Source organism: Dipodomys merriami, unplaced genomic scaffold (genome assembly GCF_024711535.1).
Source record: "Dipodomys merriami isolate MVZ:Mamm:240054 unplaced genomic scaffold, mDipMer1.0.p SCAF_106, whole genome shotgun sequence".
Lineage (NCBI taxonomy): Eukaryota > Metazoa > Chordata > Mammalia > Rodentia > Heteromyidae > Dipodomys > Dipodomys merriami.
Window position 1 is genome coordinate 2,529,474 of NW_027202338.1, and position 18,735 is coordinate 2,548,208.

The following is an 18,735-nucleotide window of genomic DNA, read 5'->3' on the forward strand; positions in this document are numbered from 1 at the left end:
TAAGCCGGGCAACAGGAAGAAGGAAAGGGAGACAAAGGCGATCGGCCCCCGCAGGACGAGCCTGGACAGGCTGGGTGTTCCCAGGTACGACTCCACCCACGTTGGGTGCCTCCTTGGGAAGACAGCGGAAAGGGGATCCCAGTCCTTCGCAGGCACTCTACACCCACAGGGAATCAAGTGACCTACCTCCGACCTTGGACTTAGAGAAAAAAAAAATGAGTGGTGGAAAGGTGAGAAAAAGACCTTCTGGGGCCTGGTGGGAGAGGGAGGGGCTGGAGTTGGCACTCGAGACTCCATGGAGAAAGGGGCTGGCTCTGAGATGTTCAGGTTCCTTTTGGATGATGGTTTCGCCTCCCCAACCTGTAGGCTGTGAAGGACTGCCCTGGGTTCTGACCTCAGCCATTTCTCACCCCAGGGTGAAGGTGGGTCCAGACCCGCCCCTCCTCAGCTTCCTATAAGGGCAGAGGACCCAGGACTGCAGACACACACACCATGAGACCATCCATGAGACAGAGGACCTTCCTGCTGGCCTTCACACTGCTCTGCACCTTCTTGGGCCTTGGTAAGTGACAAAGGACCTGGGCTCCTTCCTGGGACAGCAGAAAGAGGATTGACTGACCAAGAGAGGGTGGGGTGGGGGTGGGGAGAGGAGGTCTCCCCAGAATTTCGATTAATGAAGGAGTCTGGCCAAGGGTAAGGAAAGAAAGCCTAAGTCCCAAGAGGGTTTAATGGGCTCTTGAATCCTCTGCCTTTGAAGCAGGGTCTCAAAATAAGACATCTGGATTCTAAGAAATGACTAGAAAGGGAAATTTTTAACACTTGATTTTAAAAGAAGGGAAGGGAGATTTTTTTTTTTATCTGTATAGATTTGGAGTTCAGACCTATAACTTCATCTTCTACCTAGACACAGGGGTCCAGGCCAGCCCATAGGTTCCTCAGGACCGGTGTTTAGGACCCTTATTTTCTCTCTCGGGACCAAGGAGTTCATGCCCCAAGTTCCCCCTTCCTCTCTAGACCCCAGCCTCACATACCCCTGCCTGAACCCCTACTGTGTACAAAACCTTTGTATATGAGGAGGAGAGTTCCACACCCAAGAACCAGCTGGACCTGAAGTTTCACAAAAGCCCAAGGAAACCTTTGCCAGGACCCCTCCCTGCCCCCGAGCTTGCTCAGAGGACCCTGGCGTCCCCAGGCCCCAGCCTTGTAATTAAGTAAGCAGACTCCAGGGGAGTCGCTTCCCGCCCCTCTAGAAGCCGCTTTCTGGCATTAGCCCCACTTCCTTGTCAGACTCTGGATGGTTCCCTCGCATAGAAGTCAGTGACCCTACCCAAGACAAAGCAGCCAGAGGCTCAGGGCCCCTTCATTTCTGCACCCCCAAATCATCATCTCCACTCCCTCATTGGAAGTTCAGAATCTTAATCACCTAAGACCACACCACTCGTGACCACAGTCCTCTACACTGCAGGAAGCCCTCTAAGCTGCGAGGTGTGCAAGAGTGCGGGACACACATGCAGCGGGAAAATGAAGACGTGCGAGGCCGGCAAGGACGCATGCATGATTCTTGTGGGGGAGTCCAGCACAAGTAGGAGGGCGTGGCTTCTACTGATGGGTGTGGCTTGGGCTGGTGGGCATGGCTTCTGCCTTGGGAGGGGATTGGATGATCCAGGGTGATACCACCTGTCTGGGGTATTAACAAGCATCATCACTGTTCTCTGGATGGTTGAAGCCTGGGAAGAAAGATTTAGGTTCAAGGGAGAAATGACTATTGGGAGATGGAGGAAAGAGATTGAGTGAAGGTGATAAAAATCGTTCATCTTCAGGAATATGGAGAATGAGACCCTCCAAAAGAGGAAGAAGGGGAGAAGGGGATGCAGACATGGAAAAACAACAATAACAAAAGGCTGGGAAGGTGGCTCAGTGGTAGAATGCTTGCCTAACATGCATGAAGCCCCAGGTTCTAGTCCCTAATATCACATAAATAGAAAAAAGCCTGAAGTGGCACTGTGGCTCAAGAGACAGTGCCCAGGCCTTGAGTTCAAGCCCCCAAAACAAAACAAAACGAACAACAAAAATGCCAGGCTCTGGTGGCTCACGCCTGTCATCCTAGTTACTCAGGAGGCTGAAATCTGAGGTTTACTGATCAAAGCCATCCTGGGTAGCAAAGTCCTTGAGACCCTCATTTCTAAGGAACCACCAAAAAGCCAGAAGGAGAGCTGTGGTTCAAGTGGTCAAGTGCCAGCCTTGAGCAAAAAAGCTTAGGAATAGTTCCCAGACACTAAGTTCAAGCCCCAGGGCTGGAACTCCCCCCAAAACAAGAGTCTGGATAGATCAGGGAATGTGATCCTGAAAGATACCACCCAGCCTGGTGTGGGATCATTGTGTGTGTGTGTGTGTGTCTGTGTGTGTGTGTCTCGTGGGGCTTGAACTTGGGGCCTGGGCACTGTCCCTGAGCTCTATTTTGCTCAAGGCTAGCACTCAACTATTTTGAGACACAGCTCCACTTCTGGCTTTCTAGTGGTTAATTGGAGAGAAGAGTCTCACAGATTTTTCTGCCCAGGCTGACTTTGAACCACAATCCTCAGATCTCAGCCTCCTGAGTAGCTAGGATGACAGGCCTGGAAAGTCACCTTTGGGATCAGGAAATCGCTCACACAAAATCTAGTGACAGCATAGAGGGACAGCACAAGGGTGAGCATAGATGCATCTAAGAATGTTGGGGTTGGGAAACAAATAGCCTCCTGGGGTTTGCTGGCAGAGACTTTTGGAGGTGGAGGGAGCAAAGTGCTGAGGGCTGGATGAGACCACTGTACACAAGCATGGGGGTGGCCATAGCAACTTGGGAAAGAATTCCAGGCAGGCTGGACTGGGAGAAGGCTGGAGGGGTGGGATAGACTGGGTGGAAGCGACTGTGTCATGGAGGCATCTGGTCTACTAGCTACTGAACTGAAGCACCCCAGGCAGGCAACCAGGCAGATTAAGGGCTATGGCTATGGGAAGCAGGGCTTGGCTTATGCCACCTACCCACCCACCCCTCTGTTCCTGTCGCCACCCTGCAGAGGGCCATAAGTCGGTAAACACCTTAAAGGCTTGCATGAAGTTCAGCGACTGCTACTCAGGCTTCGTGTCCACCACCATGGGTCCTGATGACTACATGGTGTCCAACGCGCACTGCTGCCAGAGCGACGGCTGCAACCGTGGATCGGTAGTCCGTGAGTGCCAGTGTGACATCCCCCCTCCCCCACAGGACAGATGACATCTTGCAAGCACCTTGCTGGTTTCTCAGCCCCCATTTCCTCACCTGTAGGATTCAGTGGCCAAGCCAAGCATGGTAGCACATACCTGTCATCCCAGTACGTGGTGGGAGGCTTAAGGCAGGAGACTCACTAGTGGAGGCCAAGGGAAAGCAAGTAAAGTCTGTATCCATTAGCAACCCCAGAGTTCCTCGGGATTGGGGGAAGGTGAGGGTAAGAGGTGTCAAAAGCCCCCAGGTACCTTACACTTCTCTCATCTGAAGCTCCACAGAACAACCGGACGAAGAACGGCCTGACGTGCCCCTCCTGCATCGTGCCCTTCCAGGAGACGTGCCCGAAAACCGAGGTCGCCAGCTGTGTTGGCAAGGAAACCCACTGCATCTACTTTGCGGGCAGCGTCCAGGCTGGTGAGGACGTGGTTAAGAGATCTGGAGGATGGAACTTATTTGGTCCAGTGAAGGGGGCAGCAGGCTGGGGTGGGGGTGGGGGACTCCTGGATCATTAGGGAAGGTACTCACCACAGTGCTCCCTTCCCCTCCCCAGGCATCATCAATGCCAAATTTGCCACCCGAGGCTGTGCCACACAGAGCGCCTGCCACACCAAGGTGGGGGCGGAAGTGCCCTCTCCTTCCTACCTCTACTTCCTCCGCCGGGCGGACTGCCTGCCAGCCTCCCATCCTCCCGGCAGGGCCAAGTGAGAGTGTGGCCTTAGGTCCTCATGTGTCCCCAGTACCCGCCCCCCCCCCATGCCTATAAATTAAAACAGAACCACAGAACAAGTCCTCATCTGTAATGCATCTCTAAGAGGTGGGTGGGAGAGAGTGTGGGTCTCCACCCCCCTCTCTAATCAATCCCCTCTTCAGATAAGGGGAGACCCTGCCTTTTATTTAAGGGGTACGGTTTTGCCATGCCCCTGGGCTAGTTCCCATATTCTGCCTCAGTTTACCATCACAATTCTGAACTTTTTTTTGGGGGGGTGGTTCAGATAGGGTCTCACCATGGATCTTAAACTAGCCTTAAACTTGCAATACTCTGGCTTCTGCCTCCCAGGGGCTGGAATTACAGGCATGCACTGCCATACTCAGCTTGTGCTAGGAAGGGTCAGAACTTCATTTGATTCCAAGACTGTTATGCTTCAGAGTCCTGGCTCACCTCTCATTTTTTGCCTCAGTTTCCACTGAGGGCATTTTAAAGCCTTTATGAGTGATGATCCTGCAGACCATTTGCGTAAACAGTAATCACCCTGACAGCTGCCACTTACCAGTGGCCATTAGTTGGCAGATGCCAAACCCTGGCACCAACTGGGAGAGTCCAGATCACGCTCCAATAACAAGCCCCTAATCTCAGTTGCTGAAAACAATGAAGCTGTGTGAGTCAGCTAATGCCACAATAATGCTGTGTAACAACGATTTCCGGCCCAGATATTCTTGTTTCTAGGGGTTTGTGGGTTGGCCTAGGTGGCTCTACTTCTAGTTGCAGGTTGACTGGTTTGGATTTAGTTCAGGGGCAGGGGCACGAAGTGTCTGTTCTTTCTAGTTGCAGGTTGACTGGTTTGGATTTAGTTCAGGGGCACGAAGTGTCTGTTCTGTGAACTTCTATAATGTTCTGGATCAGGGATTCTTGTTAGAGACTCTCATGTCTGATCACAGGATCACAAAAATTCAGTGCATTTAAGTCTCACCATTGCTCCCAGCTATTTCCTGGAAGTACTGGGGACTGGACTCAGGCCTTAAGCTTGCTAGTCAGGCATTCTGTCACTTGAGCCACAGCTCCACTTCTGATTTTTTTTCCTGGCTCACTGCTGAGACTCTTACCACCAATGAACCAGCAAAAAGCCGGAAGGAGAGCTATGGATTAAGTGGTAGAACCTAAGTCTTGAGCACAAAAGCTCTGGAACACACCCAGCACCTGAGTTCAAGCCCCGGGACTGGCACACACACAGATCCCCTGCATGGAATCCCCCTTTCAAGACCCAAACATCACAGTAAGATTTTGCTCACTTTTTATTTATTCCTCCAAAACACACCATAGGCAGACCGTACCCACATTTTGTCCTCCAAAGTTCCCCACTGCAAGGGACATGGTGTGGAATCCCACTGTGGGAAGGAATGAGGACCTCTGATCCACAACCCTATGCGCTTGGGGATCGTGAAGTGCTGGCAATGGCTGTACCAAGATTATTGGTACATTTCCTAAAACGTGTGCTTGCCAAGTGGCCTGAGATGTCACAGACACACCGATGACAGCCAGCAACCTATCTTGGAATTTATTCTTTTCTTCTTGGTTGCTCCCAGAGACAGAAGCCTCACTCATAGCCTAAAATTCGCCTAGTCAAAGGAAGCCCAGTGGGGTAGTGCCTGCCTGTAATCCCAGCATTTGGGAGGCAGAGGTAGGAGGATCACTTGAATTCAGACCAACGTAGGCAACATAGCAAGACTCCATTTTAAAAGAGAAAAAAAGGCAACTACCTGCCCCCCCAAACACCACCTACCCTCCCCCCCAAACATCATGAACCCCATGGTGTCAGACACTGCATGTGCAGCTGCCCTGCCTTCCCTATAGACATGACTCCTGCTGTCACCGGGGCAGGGAAGAACAGGGCAGCAGTGTCAGACAGATGCAAACCCAGCGTCAGAATCAGATGCAGCACTGCATTCCTATAATCGCAATGGCTCAGGAGGTGAAAGAAGGCAGGATCATGAGTTCCAGGCCAGCCTGGGCAACAGAGTCCCTGTCTCAAAAACAAAGGCAGTATAAATGGCAGGAAAACAGGAAGACACCCAGTGACCACTGATTATGAGCTGGGCATAGTGATGCATGTTTGTAATCCCAGCATTTGGGAGGCTAAGGCAGGAAAACAGTGAGCTCCAGGTTGGTCTAGGCTACGTAAGGAAAAATACAGCATACTGAAATATTTTGGGGGGATGTGGCATTAAACAAAACATACTAAGTTTCACTCCTTTCCTTTTCCCCTGGTCCTGGGGTTTAGAACTCAGGGCTTTGCACCTGCTAGGCAAGCCTTCTACCACTTGAGCCACCCACCTCCCGCCCTCCCCCCCCCCCCCCGCTTTGTTTGCTAGTTATTTTTCCAATAAGCTTTTGTGTTTTTGCCTGGGCCTCACCTCTGACCAAAATCCTCCCGACACCTTCCCCGTAGCTGGGATTACAGTCATGTGCCACTGTGCTCCCAGCCATCGTGCTGGTTTGAGGGCTCTCAAACCAGTTGAGATGGAGGACAGTGGCGTGCCAGAATGTCACACAGACACGCGAATCTCTCCTGGCTAAGGCTTGAGTGGCTTTGCCCCCCATGCTCTCCCTGTCATGGCCCCTAGGTGCACAGTGGTGGGGATGAGTGTGCTGTGGCTGGGGTGCCACCTCCTTCCTACCTGAGCCTCAATCACTGGCCTTCATCATGCCATCTTATGGTTCTGGCCCAGCTCTTCCATTTCTCAGATGGGAAGGTGAGGGCTGGCTCGGGGGACAGGGCCAGGGGCCAGCCTGCGCTGTGGCTTCCCACTCCCCTGACTTGGCACAGGGTGTGCTCATCCATTAACCTGGCCCCCAGGCTGCCCTGTGGCAAGAGGCAAAAATGGTGGTTCTCACTAGGCGCCGGCCCTCACACTTGTCATCCTTACTGCTCAGGAGGCTGAGATCTGAGGCTGATGGTTCAAAGCCAGCCTGGGCAGTTAAGTCCGTGAGACTGTTATCTCCAATGAACCACTAGAAAACTGGAAGTGGAGCTGTGGCTCAAAGTGGTAGAAGTCTAGCCTTGAGGGGGGGAAAAAAAAAACAACAAACCTATTAAAAAAAAGGCAGTCCTCATCCTGCCACTAGTCAATGAATCAGCACCCATATGTACCCGGCAATATCCAAGGTGCTGGGGAACACTGGAGGATAAGACAGGCAAGGGGTCAAAGGCCATAAACAGGCAACAAAACAAGTAAATCAAGAAGGTTATTTTTGCTACGGGGAAGACCAGCTTGGCCAACATGGGTGTGTGGTCCCCCTGGGGGTGGTCAGGGAGGGGCCTCCCAGAAGGGGCAATAATGTGAATTCTTGATGGACAAGAAGCCAGTGGTATGGAGAGGTGGAAGCAGAGCATTCTGGGACAGAACAGCAAGTGCCAGAGTCCTGAGATCTGCAGCTCCCTGGGGAGGGGCCAGGGCAGCGGACCGCACAGTCTGGCAGCACGCTGTTGAGCCTTCAGCCTGCCGTCTCCCCCCTGCTCCCCATCTACCATGGCCTTCTTTTCCGTGGGTGATGAAGAATCTGGTAACACGTGACTTCCTTGCACATAGCTGACCGCCCAGCTCATTGCTGGCACAGTGGCCTCTGCCTGTGCCTTGCTCCTGGCCCCTCGCCACACTCTCGGCCTGTGGGGGACACTGGTGCTCACACAGCACCTTGTGTGCACAGGCAAGCAGAGGCCTCTTGGGGCACCTGAGGAAGCCGGCCATGTCCCAGATGTCTGAACTGGGGCCTGCGGGTGTGACTCAGCCGGAGCCAATTTGCCCAGAGTGCACAAGGCCTTGGGTTACATTCTCAGCATGCATGTGCACCCATATACACGCACCTGAAGTAGTGCAACGGTTTACTCACTTCTTTGAAAAGGCAGGTGCAGAAAACACCTGGCCAGAAAGGGCTACAGTTACAAAAATGACAACCACAAAAAAAGACCTTTAGATAGGAAAGTCAGGAGCACACACCTCCAAGACACCCAGATCACCTAGCACCTGTAAAATGGATGTAGTCAGTCACACACCTGTCAGAGAAGGCAGCTGCTGGGATCCAAGTCCACCAGGAACCCATGGGACTTTAGTGTGGGCTCCTGTCCCCCCCCCCAAAACCCAGGACTTCCTGGCCTCTGGCCACCCTCACCATGCCCAGATCTGCCCCCTCCCTGCTTGTTTTGTGGGAGCATTCTCCCTACATCAGGCCCTGGAGTCTCCCCAGATGGACAAGGCTGCAGCTCTCTTCTACCATGCACGAAACAGCAACCGAAGTTCACAGCCCCTCTGGGACACAGGAGTCTGAGAGCCCAGGGGCCTCCCCAGTTAAGGTTCACTGCCTCTTGGGGTCCTCTGTGCAGGTCTGCTCCCCCCAGAAAACCTACTGAGATTGTTTGTCCTTGAGGCTCAGCAATCCAATCCAATACCGGAACCCCTCGCTCCAACAACGGAGTGGAGGGGGGGGGGTCCAGTCGTGGCTCACCCTAATCAGGAATCGTCTGCCTCCCCTGGAAGGCCAGAAGTTCCACCTGGAAACCAAGACGTAACCCTTTTTAGAAGTCGGATGTGGGGAACCCCTAAAGCCTTCAGCCTGGAGGCCGCACTCCCTGGAAACGGGGAGTCCTGACCTGCACGCTGTCTCCCCAGACCCCAGAAGCTAGGCAGCCAGAAATCACACACTACAGGTCGGCGCCGGCACCCCGCTCCCCGAGACCCCATCCCTCCCACCTCAGAGACCCCGATTTCCAAGCCCACCCCCCCCCCACACACAATTCTAAGGGAGAATCCGGATCCCTCACGGGGTGGGCTCGGGAGGCGCCAGCACGGCCTCGGCGTCCGCCCGCATCTCCTCCAGGGCCTGCAGCAGGACCCCGTGCGCCGCGCGGTAGCCGAGGCCCCCGGTGGCGGCGGCGCCCCCCGCGGGCCACAGGAAGGAGAGGGCGCCGAGCGCCGCGCCCCCGGCCGTGCCCTCCCCGGCCCAGGCGCCCAGCCGGGCCTCCACCTCGGCGCGCGTCACCGGGCCCGGGAAGCGCGCGCGCGCCGCCAGCGCCCCGGGGGCCAGGCCCAGCGCCCGCTCGCGCCGTGCCAGCGCCGCGGGTTCCAGCCCCAGCGCCCGCCGCCACTCCGCCAGCTGACCCCGCAGCAGCGCCACGTCGCACGCCCAGCCCAGCCCCGGCACTGGGGCCGCCGCGGCCGCCAGGCTGGCCAGTAGTGCGGGTCTCCAGGCCCCGGCCCGCAGCGCCGCCGCCTTGCTCCGCGCCGCGCCCGGAGACGCCGGGGGCAGCGCCAGCAGCAGCGCCCCGGCCTGCGCCGCGGGCAGCGCGCGCCGCAGCCAGGCGCCCAGAGCCGGGAGCCCGGGCCGCAGCGGGAAGACGGGCGGCGGCGCGGCCTCCAGCACCTCCCACATCTCGTCCTCGGGGCTGCAGGGCCCCCTGCGATCGGACTCGGCGCTGCCCGAGGTCCGGGCATCCGTGGCCCGCGCGCGATCGCCGCCACCCGCCTCCAAACCTGGCGATCCCGGGCCAGGCTTCTCCCCCACCTTCTCGCCCGGGCTGCTCAGGTGCCCGCCGCCGTCCCCGCTACTGCGCTTCTCCCACATGTCCTCGTCCCCCCGTGCCTCGGGGGGATCCCCGCCCTGGCCATCGGTTCGCACACACACCAGCGGCGCATCGGGCGACACCAATCCACGGGCCTGGGCCCAGTCGTTGTCCGTGGGGACCCCCGGGGTGACGAGGATGAGGGCGTCGTAGTGGCTCGGGTGAGAGGTGGGGACGGGGGTCGCCCCCATGGGGTCCAGAGGGAAGGCCCACAGCACCACATTGGGGCGCTCCGGGGCCGGGAAGGCGGTGGGCACCGTGGGCATTGTAGCAGGCACAGCTCCTGGGTCCCCAGGATCCAACCCGAGTAGTTCGTTCAGCACAAGGCCTACGTTGGAGGTGCCGGCCACTGCCAGGTCCAGCCGGGCGCTGCCCAGGCGCTCCAAGCCGGCTCGCACCCATGACAATGCCGCCTCCAGGCCACCGGTCTCAAAGGCCTCACGCACCGCCTCCAGCTCTGCAGCGCCCAGCACCTCGAAACCATCCTGGGCCGGTGGCAGGAACCTGCGGAGGGTGGCAAGGAATGGGGGTCAATGACAGAAAGGCGCCAAGTGTGGGAGAGGATCAAGGCTGTAGTAGATGGATAGAAGCTAAGGAATCTCGAGGGAGGAGCAGGAAAGGCAGGGGCCAGGCTATGGGAGGAGCTTAAGGGAAAGAAGGAGCCAGGATGCCCAGGAGGGGTGGGCTGAAGTTCAGATATCCAACAGAGCCAAAGATGGGAAGCCTGGTGAGACTGCTCTGAGTTGCAGTCCTTGGGGAGCAGGGTTGTTCCACGAGTCTGCTAGGCAGGATAGACGGAGGAGGGGTGGACCACACTGCAGTCTAAATGAATGCCAAGCACTATTTGACAAGAACCTTGTTGAGGTCCCCAGAGGCAATCTTTCCCAGGGCGTTAGAAGCCCTCTGTCGGCAGAAGTCTGCTTTTACCAAAGACGTGTGGCTAAAGAGAACAGGAAAAACAGAACATTAGACCTGTAACTCTCTCTCTTTGAGCCTCATTTGGAGGCCTACAAAATGGAACAGTCAGCAAGGTGGCAGTGGCTTCCGCCTGTAATCCTAGCTACTTTAGGGGCTGGGAAGGGGGCTCAGTGGTAGAGCGCTTGCCTTGCATGCCTGAGGCCCTGGGTTCAATTCCCCAGTACCACATAAGCAAAAAGAAAAAAGCCAGAAGTGGCGGTGTGGCTCAAGTGGTAGAGTGCTAGCCTTGAGCTGAAGAGCTGAGGGACAGCGCCCAGGTCCAGAGTTGAGGCCCCACATCCAGACCAAAAAAATCCTAGCTACTCAGGAGGCTGAGATCTGAGGATCCCAATTCAAAGCCAGCCCAGGCAGAAAAGTCTGTGAGTCTCTTATCTTCAATAAATCACTCAGAAAACTGGAAGTAGCCCAGTGGCTCAAGTGGTAGAGTGCTAGCCTTGAGCTGAAGAGCTGAGGAATAGTGTTCAGGCCCAAAGTTCAAGCCCCATGACTGACAAAAATAAGGGGGGGGGGTGCTGGGAATGTGGCTTTGTGGTAGAGTGTTTGCCTAGCATGCATGAAGCCCCTGGGTTTGATTCCTCAGTACCACATAAACAGAAAAAGCTGGAAGTAGCACTATGGCTAATGTGGTAGAGTGACAGCCTTGAACAAAAGCAGTTCAGGGACAGTGCCTAGGCCCTGAGTTCAAGACTCTGGACTGTCAGGGGGAAAAAAATGGAGCCAGATACCAGTGGCTCCTGCCTGTAATCCTAGCTACTCAGAAGACTGAGATCTGAGGATCTCAGTTCAAAGACAGCCTTAACAGCAACTTTCTGTGAGACTCTTATCTCCAATTAACCACTTAAAAATGGGAAGTGAGGAAATGGTGCTGTGGCTCAAATGGTAGAGTGCTAGCCTTGAGCTGAAGAGCTGAGGGACACCATCCAGGCCCAGAATTCAAGCCCCACGACCACAAAAAAGCAAACAAACAAACTGGAAGTGGTGCTGTGGCTTAATTGTTAGAATACTAGCCTTGAGCACAGAGGGACTCAAGAACAGCGCCCAGGCCCTGAGTTCAAGCCCCACAACTGACAAAAAAAGAAAGAAAGAAAGAAAGAAAGAAAGAAAGAAAGAAAGAAAGAAAGAAAGAAAGAAAGAAAGAAAGAAAGAAAGAAAGAAAATAAAAGAAGGGGAGATGTGATTTAAGTGGGTTGGGTCCCAGACTTGAGCAGAAAAAGCTAAGGGATAGTGCCAACACCCTGAATTCAAGCCCCAGTACTGTCACTCACACACACACAGCTGACAATTGGGGTGGGGATAGGGGACAATTTAAGAGGTAGCCAGCAAATGGGCAATGAAATATTAATGCTCATCAAGGTTTTGGTTTTAGGAAATGAGGATGGCTGGAGAACCAGGATGTTGGTGGGGAGATCATCTGGGAAAATCTTTGTGGGATCCTAACTTCTGTGGAGAGGTAAAATATGGAATTCTTCAACATTTTGCCTGCAGGCTGTATTTTAGTGGTAAGTCCAGGCTTCTACAATTCTTGTCAGGGGTGGGGGTGGAGATTAGGGGTTGTTTTCACCTCAGAAGGCTGGCAAGAACCCAGACATTCCAGATCTCCAATTGATCTGTGGCTGGGGAGGGGCCTAAATGACAACAAAGGGTCAAACAGACACCGCTGACTTAGGGTGGAGCCTCTCGGATCTCAAAATCTGCAGAGCTGGGCGGGGTCTGGATGAAGTAGGAGAACCTCTGCAGGTACCAAAGCCTAGCTCCAAACTCACTCTACTCGGGTGGGGTCTAGACTTAAGGGAACAGGCCTGTCTCTCCCACCCAAACCTGATCCCGCCTCTCACCTCTGCAGCGCCTCGGCCTGGCTCCGCAGCGCCGCCCGCAGGCGTTCTAGCTCCTCGCAGTGGTCGCCGCTGCCGTAGTCCACCGGCAACACGAAAAGGGAAGCCGCTCCTAACCCGGCGCTGTCCAGCAAGGCCTCTGTCTGATCCCGGGCCTGGACCTCATTCTGTGACTCGCTAGGACGCAGACTCCGCACAGCCAATAACGGGGTCCCTCGAGCCAGGGCAGCCCGCGCTGCCTCTCCCAGAGCTGGGGCTAAGGGCTCCCCGTTCCCTTCAGGTCCGGGTAGTACCAATACCAACACGTTGGCCTCGGCAGCCCAGGGCCCTGGCGCCGCGGGTGGGCAGCTCAGCTCGCCTAGGAAGAGGCCGGGGCCCGCAGTTCTCAGGTTGGGGACCCCAGATTCCGGCCGTGCTTCGGGGATCTCTACAGTCTCCACGTTCTTGCCGCACAACGCGGAGATCAGTGCAGACTTTCCCGAGCCTGGAGGCCCCAGGAATAAAGCAGTCACGTCGCCCTGCGGAGGAGGCATTGCTGGAAAGCAAAGGGTGGGGGAAAGACACCGATCAAGGCGAACCTTTTTAAAATGATTTCTCCCCACCTCCCTCCCGAGCCGCACCACTCTGAACCCCACACTTCAGTCCCCGACTCTCGGGTGTCACCCTTTGGGACCTGGAAATCTAACGCCCAGGGCTGTATTCCCTAGACACCCAAGCACCTGTCAACCCCCCCTTTTTTTTTTAATCTCCCCCTAAGGACGCAAACATTTCCCATTCTGCTTCCAATAGTTAGAAATCCGGCAAGTCAAATCTCTTATCTCCACCCCCCCACACCTCCACGCCATACCCGGGGGCGCCCTCCCCCTCCCCCCGTTCCAAATCACCGACCGATTAAAGACCAGACACCCCAGGAAGCGAAGCGCAGTCAGAGGCAAACCGGTCAGCCGCAGAGGAGCCCCCCGCGCGCCCGCCCCGGGCACCCGGAGAACAGAGCCCAGAGAGAGGTTAGGGGGACGCCTTCTGGCGGCTCTAACCTGACGTCACTCCCTCCCTCCACCAGGGGGTGTGTCCGGGAGCGTGACCAAGAAGGTTCAGCGATGGCGACAGCGCCCCCCACTTCCCCCAAGAAAGGCCCGAGACGTCCCCCGGCTCCCCGCAGCGTCCGCGGCGCCCGCCGGGGACAATAAAGGGAGCCAAGGCGCCTGCGCAGTAAGCGCGGGTTGTCGCAGCACGCGCGGCCTGACGTCATCATCGCGCGCCCCGGCGCTGAGAAGGTTTCCCACGCACCTCCGTGGCTGGCGCGACCCCGCCATGGCCGGACGGCGACCGTCTGTGACTTGGGTTTCGGACAGACTTTTTAGGAGGAAAGGCTGACGACACCTTTTGGGGCCTCCGGACCATGTGATGGGACACCCCCACCCCCACCCCTACCTTCACCTCCTCGAACGCCTCCGACGGGCGCGGCGAAAGGCCGTCCTCGGCTGCACGGAGATATTCCCGGTGACCGGCCTTGGAATCGCGAGCCCGAGACGGTGTCCGGGAGCCGCAGGACCCCCGCGGGCTGGCAGTGGGCGTGGGCTCTGGGTGTCACAGCAAGGGTCACAGGATGTCACCCGGGAAGAGATGGGCTAAAGGGTGGGTACCCCTACACTTCCGGTCTCTTGAGAGGCTGGACGGATGAGGCTGGTGCCAAAGATCCAGGGTCAAGGCTAGGGGAGGGGCGTGGCTCAGGCGGTGTAAAGCTCTGGTCTGGCACGTTCGAGACCCTAGGTTCGATTCCCTGTAGCAGCTCCACCTCCTCCACCCCCCCCCCCCAAAGGGGACCTACTCTCAACTAGTTTGGTGAAGGAGGACATAGGCCGGACAACCTAATTGGAGAGGGATGAGATTCTTTTTAGTTAGAACGTCATTAGGGTATATATGGGATGGTGTGTCGTGAGGCTGTAAGTGGACCGTGTATGGCTGGTGACAGATGATCAGCTATACATGCTCCTTTTCTTAATCAGAGGGGTCCCAGTAGCCACGGAGGACCAACATCCCGAAGACACCACGGGGCCGCAGGATGCGTCCAAGAAGAGTCCCTGCAGCCCTGGAAGCAACCTCTGTGAGTACTGCCATCTAGAGGAGGGTGGGTGCAGAAGCAGAGTTTAAAAGGGATCTCTCTTCTCCGTGTCCCGGCTACAGGACTTCCCTTGTTGGGAGGGGCTGAGATGGTCCAGCTACCTGCCAGGAACTACCTTCTCTTCACCCTTGTACTCAGATATGCTTGGCCTGCTCAGGCCACACCCACCGAAAATGACTCCCAAATGACTTGCAGCTGAATCGCGCCTCAGTTTCCCTATCTGTCAAGAAAGTGGTCACTGCTTGCCTGGCAGGGCTGTCACAAGAGTACCAGTAGAAGAAAGCCTAAAGCAAAAGGGCTGGGGATGGGGGGAAAGCATGGTTCAACTGGTAGAGCACCTTCCTATTAATCATGAAGCCCCAAGTTCAAATTCCAGTATTACCCCCAACACACACAAAGGCCGGTGGAACTTGATATTAACGAAGGTAGCTAGTTTATATGGTAGCAGCCCCTTCAACAAAGGGTTGTGTGCTAGATGTGTTCATTCTCATATTAGTGAGTTTAGCACTCCAGTTCTAATAATGGACTCTATGTCATTGGAACTGTACCAAAGACCAAAGGGTACCAGAAATGCACTTACCTTGAACAAGTTATTGTGCATTGCAACACTTAGCACAGGGGATAGGCGAGTGTCTGAGAGGAGGTTAGAATGGGTTGATAGGATTGGGGTTTGTGTGTGATTTTTAGGAAGTCTTTAAAAACCCTTTTGCTCAGGATACCTCCCCTGCCTAGCAGTATCCAGGACTGGCTTAGTCTTATCTCAAAGGAGGGAAGAAACTGGCATGGTTCAAGCCTGTAATTGGTACAAAGCAGCCTGTCACTTATCTTAGACATGTCCTTGGTTTTTGTTCTGACCTGATTGTGGTGTGATCTGGTCTTGACTCATCAACGACTCATTCATCTTTTTTTTTTTTTTTTGGTCAGTCATGGGGCTTGAACTCTGGGCTTGGGTGCTGTCCCTCAGTTCTTCAGCTCAAGGCTAGTGCTCTACCACTTGAGCCACTGCACCACTTCCAGTTTTCTGAGTGATTTATTGAAGATAAGTCTCGAGGAGTTTCCTTCCCTGGCTGGCTTTGAACTGCGATCCTCAGATCTCAGCCTCCTGAGTAGCTAGGATGACAGGCGTGAGCCCCTGGCCCAGCAATTCATCTTGATTCACTCAATGGCTTTGTCTGCCTTGGATGTGTTCTGTGAAATTGTTTGCATACATTGAAACACCAAGGCCTAGCTGTGAGTAGCAGTTCAGCTACTGGACATTTTGAGATATTTTTTCCTGTCTCAGTAGCATTAATTGCAAAGATTGAATAGCATTGTTTTGAGCACTGATATAAATTTTATACTCCTTTAACACCCTGTAGTTACTATGATTATCCCATTTTCCAGATGAAGAAATTGTTGTCTTTACCTAGGAAAGTGGAGCTAGGGAATGCTATAATCACTGCATTTTTTGGTGGGCAGAGACTCTGGGTTCTAACCCCGGCTCTGCCTTTTCATTTCTGACTCTCCTGACTCAGTCTGCTCATCCATAAAGTGGGTCCACAAGCAGATATCCTGTACCACTGTCCAGCATTAGCCTAGAGCCGGGCCCAGAGAACATCAATGGTAACTTTTGGTGTGATTCTGGGGCTCAGGAGAGGCCCTGGAGGCTCCTGCTGGCCTCCCCCGACCTCTCCCCATCCCTCAGGCCGCCTAGGGGCCCCACAGTGCACCCACTGCCTCATCACCTTCGCCGATTCCAAGTTCCAGGAGCGTCACATGAAGCGGGAGCACCCGGCGGACTTCGTGGCCAAGAAGCTGCAGGGGGCCCTCTTCATCTGCTTCATCTGCGCCCGCTCCTTCCCCTCCTCCAAGTCCTTGATCGCCCACCAGCGTAGCCATGCTCCAGCTACCAGGCCCTGCCTGCCCGGTGTGCCCACTGCTGCCCAGCCCACCTTCCCCTGTCCTGACTGTGGCAAGGTCTTTGGGCAGGCTGCTTCCCTGAGGCAACACCGCCAGGTACATGAGGCCCACACCCCTCCTGGTCCCTTTGCCTGCACTGAGTGTGGTCAAGACTTTGCCCAGGAAGCTGGGCTGCATGAACATTACATCCAGCATGCTCGGGGGGAGCTCTGAGTGCACCCCCAAGCCCTCTCTACACACACACACACAGACTTTCTGGGGGTCTGGGGAGGGATTCTTTCCATCCCCAGGTTGGCAATGTCTCTTGACAAGGTTCTCATCCAGCGCTTTGTTCTTTGGTGGATACAGGGCCATTAGGGAAGCAGAGAAATCAGATCTTTTGAAGAAAATGAGAAGGAAAAATGACTTCTTTCTCCCTCATTTCCAGCTAAATAACTAGCTGCAGATTATATAATCACCTTTAATTTTTCCCAGATGGATGCCATTGACTGTAGGAGCAAATTGCCCTGGATCTGTGCCTGCGTGGGTAGGAGAAGTGGAGGCAGGGAGCTGAGGCCCTGTTGCTCTGTAGTGCCAAGCTCCATCTTAGACCTGGAGCAACTCCAAGTTGTCGGGGATGGAGCATCAGGGACCTGAGCTGGACCCAGAGTCAGGAAGGGGTTTAGGTTCATCTCTCCCCTATTCCTGCTAGCATTCCCCCCCCTCCAAAAGAGGGACCAATGCCACTGGATAGCACTAGTCCCCCAGATAATTTATTTTCTATTTAAGCAATTCTGTGTAGCATTCTAGTTGTACTAGAATACGTCTTATATGCAGAGAAGAGGTGGCATGAATAAGCTAACAGTAGCTAAAAACAAAGCATCTCTATTAAAGTGTCTAAATTGGGAGCTCTAGCTTTTGAGTGGGAATTGCTAGAGCACATAAGGATGGAGGGGAGGGGGGACGCGCTCAGGCCACACTGGCCTAGTCCTTTAGGAAAACTAGTTTGGAATCAAACAGAAATACCTTCTGTTTCGTGATTTACTTGGCCAGCTCTGGGAGAATTCCCATTGAGCCCTATTTTAAGTTTTCTTGAGTGGCCCAATGTGAGGGCTTTACATGGTCAGCAGGAGCAGGGCAGCAGCTACAAGCTGGAGTTGAGCAGTAGCAGCTGCCTTCAGACGAGATGAATCTCACCCAGGCCCATTTTGTTTTCTGATATTACCTATTCTGTCCTTGGAGACTATGACTGGAGCCCCACATACAGTCTTCAAGGACTCCGGATTGAGGGATTAGACTGAAAGTGAGGTGTGTGGTAGAGACTGATAGCTGTCTCTGAAATTTTAGTTATGGAGACTACATATCCCAGATTCCCTTGCAGCTAGGTATAGTCACATGATGAAAAATTCCTGGGTAGAATGCTCAAGTATCCTGGGAAAGGGACAGGCTTTTTCCTCATCCTTCCTAATTGGAATGTGAACATGGTACCCACTCATCTTGAACCACAAAAGCAACCTGAGGGATGGCAGAGCAAAAAGGTAGTGGGAGCCTGGGTCTCTGGCCTGCTTCACAGAGTACTTGGAAGCTACTATATGAGAGAGAAAACTCTTATCTCAAGCCACCATTATTTTAGGTCTATGTGATGTGCAGCAGAACTTGTAGCTTAAGGCAGGGGTCAGTACTACAGCCAATCCAGCCGGCTGCTTAGTTTTGCAAATAAACTTTTATTGGAACACACTTAAGACTCATTATTTTATTGTCGATGTAGTTGTGTCCGAGACCCCTGTGGCCTACAGTAGCTCTTTACAATCAAAGTTTGTTGACCCCTCATAAACTAGGGCAATTGCTGGCCTCACTGCCCCCAGATGAGTCTAGAAGCAAGGATTCCCAACCTGCGGAATATCACCTTCAGCAGAGGGTGTGTGAGTGTGTGTGTGTGTGTATGTGTGTGTGTGCAGGATCTGGGGTAAGGGTACATAGGGTGTGTGTGTGTGTGTGTGTGTGCAGGATCTGGGGTAAGGGTACATAGTGTGTGTGTGTGTGTGTGTGTGTGTATGTGTGCAGGATCTGGGGTAAGGATACATAGGGTGTGTGTGTGTGTGTGTGTGTGTGCAGGATCCGGGGTAAAGGTACACAGACCTTCAGCAGAGGGTGTGTGTGTGTGTGTGTGCAGGATCTGGGGTAAGGGTACTCAGACCAGCAGAGCATATGTGTGTGTGTGTATGTGTGTGCAGGATCTGGGGTAAGGGTACACAGACCTTCAGCAGAGGGTGTGTGTGTGTGTGTGTGTGTGTGTGTGTGCGCGCGCGCGTGCAGGATCTGGGGTAAGGGTACACAGACCCGGATGTG

The 18,735-nt window shown here is 54.5% G+C and overlaps 3 protein-coding genes across 6 annotated transcripts; 2 read left to right on the forward strand and 1 right to left on the reverse strand.

Annotated features, from left to right (window-relative positions):
* The first annotated feature begins 130 nt into the window (after positions 1-130).
* On the forward strand, positions 131-4,030 carry LOC138813677 (phospholipase A2 inhibitor and Ly6/PLAUR domain-containing protein-like). 2 transcript variants are annotated; one of them, XM_070002068.1, is made up of 6 exons: positions 131-230; positions 416-562; positions 1,466-1,582; positions 3,057-3,209; positions 3,515-3,658; positions 3,795-4,030. In XM_070002068.1, the coding sequence occupies exons 2-6, from the start codon at positions 493-495 to the stop codon at positions 3,947-3,949; spliced, it is 639 nt and encodes a 212-aa protein (XP_069858169.1). In that variant the 5' UTR covers positions 131-230; positions 416-492; the 3' UTR covers positions 3,950-4,030. The 2 variants fall into 2 exon arrangements, with proteins under 2 accessions (XP_069858169.1, XP_069858175.1); XM_070002074.1 differs by lacking the exon at positions 131-230 and having other exon boundaries at positions 386-562.
* A 4,733-nt stretch (positions 4,031-8,763) lies between these two features.
* On the reverse strand, positions 8,764-13,552 carry LOC138813537 (immunity-related GTPase family Q protein-like). 2 transcript variants are annotated; one of them, XM_070001968.1, is made up of 3 exons: positions 13,421-13,552; positions 12,390-12,921; positions 8,764-10,080 (listed from the first exon to the last, which is right to left on the reverse strand). In XM_070001968.1, the coding sequence occupies exons 2-3, from the start codon at positions 12,917-12,919 to the stop codon at positions 8,775-8,777; spliced, it is 1,836 nt and encodes a 611-aa protein (XP_069858069.1). In that variant the 5' UTR covers positions 12,920-12,921; positions 13,421-13,552; the 3' UTR covers positions 8,764-8,774. The 2 variants fall into 2 exon arrangements, with proteins under 2 accessions (XP_069858069.1, XP_069858072.1); XM_070001971.1 differs by lacking the exon at positions 13,421-13,552 and adding an exon at positions 13,275-13,414.
* Positions 13,553-13,666: 114 nt separating this feature from the next.
* LOC138813695 (zinc finger protein 576-like) lies at positions 13,667-18,123 on the forward strand. 2 transcript variants are annotated; one of them, XM_070002082.1, is made up of 3 exons: positions 13,667-14,021; positions 14,393-14,490; positions 16,193-18,123. In XM_070002082.1, exons 1-3 carry the CDS (start codon positions 13,993-13,995, stop codon positions 16,618-16,620), a joined length of 555 nt encoding a protein of 184 aa, XP_069858183.1. In that variant the 5' UTR covers positions 13,667-13,992; the 3' UTR covers positions 16,621-18,123. The 2 variants fall into 2 exon arrangements, with proteins under 2 accessions (XP_069858183.1, XP_069858190.1); XM_070002089.1 differs by having other exon boundaries at positions 13,667-13,886; positions 14,571-18,123.
* The last annotated feature ends 612 nt before the right edge of the window (positions 18,124-18,735 follow it).

Coding starts and splice junctions, on each gene's coding strand:
- LOC138813677 (XM_070002068.1), top strand. CDS start 493: ATGAGACCATCCATGAGACAGAGGACCTTCCTGCTGGCCTTCACACTG. Junction 563..1,465: donor CTGCACCTTCTTGGGCCTTG/GTAAGTGACAAA, acceptor TCTACACTGCAG/GAAGCCCTCTAAGCTGCGAG. Junction 1,583..3,056: donor TGTGGGGGAGTCCAGCACAA/GTAGGAGGGCGT, acceptor GCCACCCTGCAG/AGGGCCATAAGTCGGTAAAC.
- LOC138813537 (XM_070001968.1), bottom strand. CDS start 12,919: ATGCCTCCTCCGCAGGGCGACGTGACTGCTTTATTCCTGGGGCCTCCA. Junction 10,081..12,389: donor CAGGCCGAGGCGCTGCAGAG/GTGAGAGGCGGG, acceptor CACCCTCCGCAG/GTTCCTGCCACCGGCCCAGG.
- LOC138813695 (XM_070002082.1), top strand. CDS start 13,993: ATGTCACCCGGGAAGAGATGGGCTAAAGG. Junction 14,022..14,392: donor GGGAAGAGATGGGCTAAAGG/GTGGGTACCCCT, acceptor TTTCTTAATCAG/AGGGGTCCCAGTAGCCACGG. Junction 14,491..16,192: donor CAGCCCTGGAAGCAACCTCT/GTGAGTACTGCC, acceptor CCCATCCCTCAG/GCCGCCTAGGGGCCCCACAG.